Source organism: Otolemur garnettii, unplaced genomic scaffold (assembly GCF_000181295.1).
Source record: "Otolemur garnettii isolate 467f Iridium unplaced genomic scaffold, OtoGar3 scaffold00116, whole genome shotgun sequence".
Lineage (NCBI taxonomy): Eukaryota > Metazoa > Chordata > Mammalia > Primates > Galagidae > Otolemur > Otolemur garnettii.
Window position 1 is genome coordinate 5,020,904 of NW_003852511.1, and position 1,353 is coordinate 5,022,256.

General features: G+C 42.1%; 1 protein-coding gene across 1 annotated transcript in view; it reads left to right on the forward strand.

The window, feature by feature from the left end:
* GPR137B (G protein-coupled receptor 137B) overlaps positions 1-1,353 on the forward strand; it is a 52,227-nt gene that overhangs the window by 40,924 nt on the left and 9,950 nt on the right. The window contains exon 5 of the mRNA XM_003797471.2: positions 1,133-1,261. Within this exon, the coding sequence (XP_003797519.2) occupies positions 1,133-1,261 (129 nt within the window). The remainder of the gene's footprint in view (positions 1-1,132; positions 1,262-1,353) is intronic.

Here is a 1,353-nt window from a genome sequence, read left to right on the forward strand (position 1 = left end):
TATTTATTTATGACTATCTGGACCTGTGTGGTGTTTCTAAAATGATTTAGGAGCAAGCAAAACAAATTACCACAGTTGCACACGTTACTATTGAGAATGGAAAAAGAACATTCTTCTGAGATATGTAGTATAGATGAGATAGCAGGGAGATGTGGAGCGAGACAGTAATCTTTCTGAAGAGTAGCATGAGTAGTTTTGGTTACTGTACTTTAAATATGTTGTAATAGAGAAGGCAAAAGGATTATATTTAGGTACTTGGCCCTCTGTGGCCTGATTCTGATTTTTTCCAAGGGAGGAGAATACAGCTTCACCACGCCTGTTTGGCCATCTCACTGTGGGGACCAGAAGCCAAACACTTTGGACTCTGAGGGTTTTTTCCTAGACAAGCTAGCCTGCAAACAGCTTCAGAGGGTAAAGAGCAGGATATGGTTTATGTGAAGAAGAGTTTGCAAGCTGCTGTGTTTATCCTAGAGATGAGACTAACGGGTAATAGTTACGTGCTGCTTTCCAGAATTTAGATGGTGGTAATATGACGTTCTCTCTGATTGTTGAAAATCAGCTTCGATTTAAGTGAGAGTTTGGATGTAAAAAACAGTTTTGGAGGGCAGAGTTTTAAAACATCAGAGACTGGGGCTCAGTGCCTGTGGCTCAGTGGCTAGGGTGCTAGGCACATACACTGGAGCTGGCGGGTTCAAATCCTGCCCGGGCTGCCAAACAGCAATGCCAACTACAACCAAAAAATAGCCAGGTGTTGTGATGGGCGCCTGTAGTCCCAGCTACTTTGGAGTCTGAGGCAAGATAATCAATTACGCCCAAGAGTTTGATGTTGCTGCGAGTTGTGATGTTACAGCACTCTACCAGGGCGACATAGACTCTGTCTCCAAGAAAAAAAAAATCAGAGACGAGGAGTGTCTGTCTTTGAAAATTTTGAAGATAATCATCTATCTTGTGTGATTTAAATAACTCCCACCTCAAGTTTGGGTCGTGGCTGTTAATCTGATTTCAATATGCACATTTCTGGGGTAAGGAATTATACTGTAGTATTGGGACTGTTCTGTGTTCGCGTTAGAATCAATTCAGTTTATTTCCTCTGCCCCAGGTATAGTGACTCTCCCTTTGTCCCTCTTAACAGGCAGATTTGAAGAATCAGCTGGGAGATGCCGGATATGTACTATTTGGAGTGGTGCTTTTTGTTTGGGAACTCTTACCTACCAGCTTAGTAGTTTACTTCTTCCGAGTTAGAAGTCCTGCAAAAGACCTCGTAAGTCAACTATTTTATACTTGCCGAAAATATCTCCTAATTCTGATTATGAGACCTGCGAGTAGAACTTCCGTTTAGCTTTTCAGTAGAGA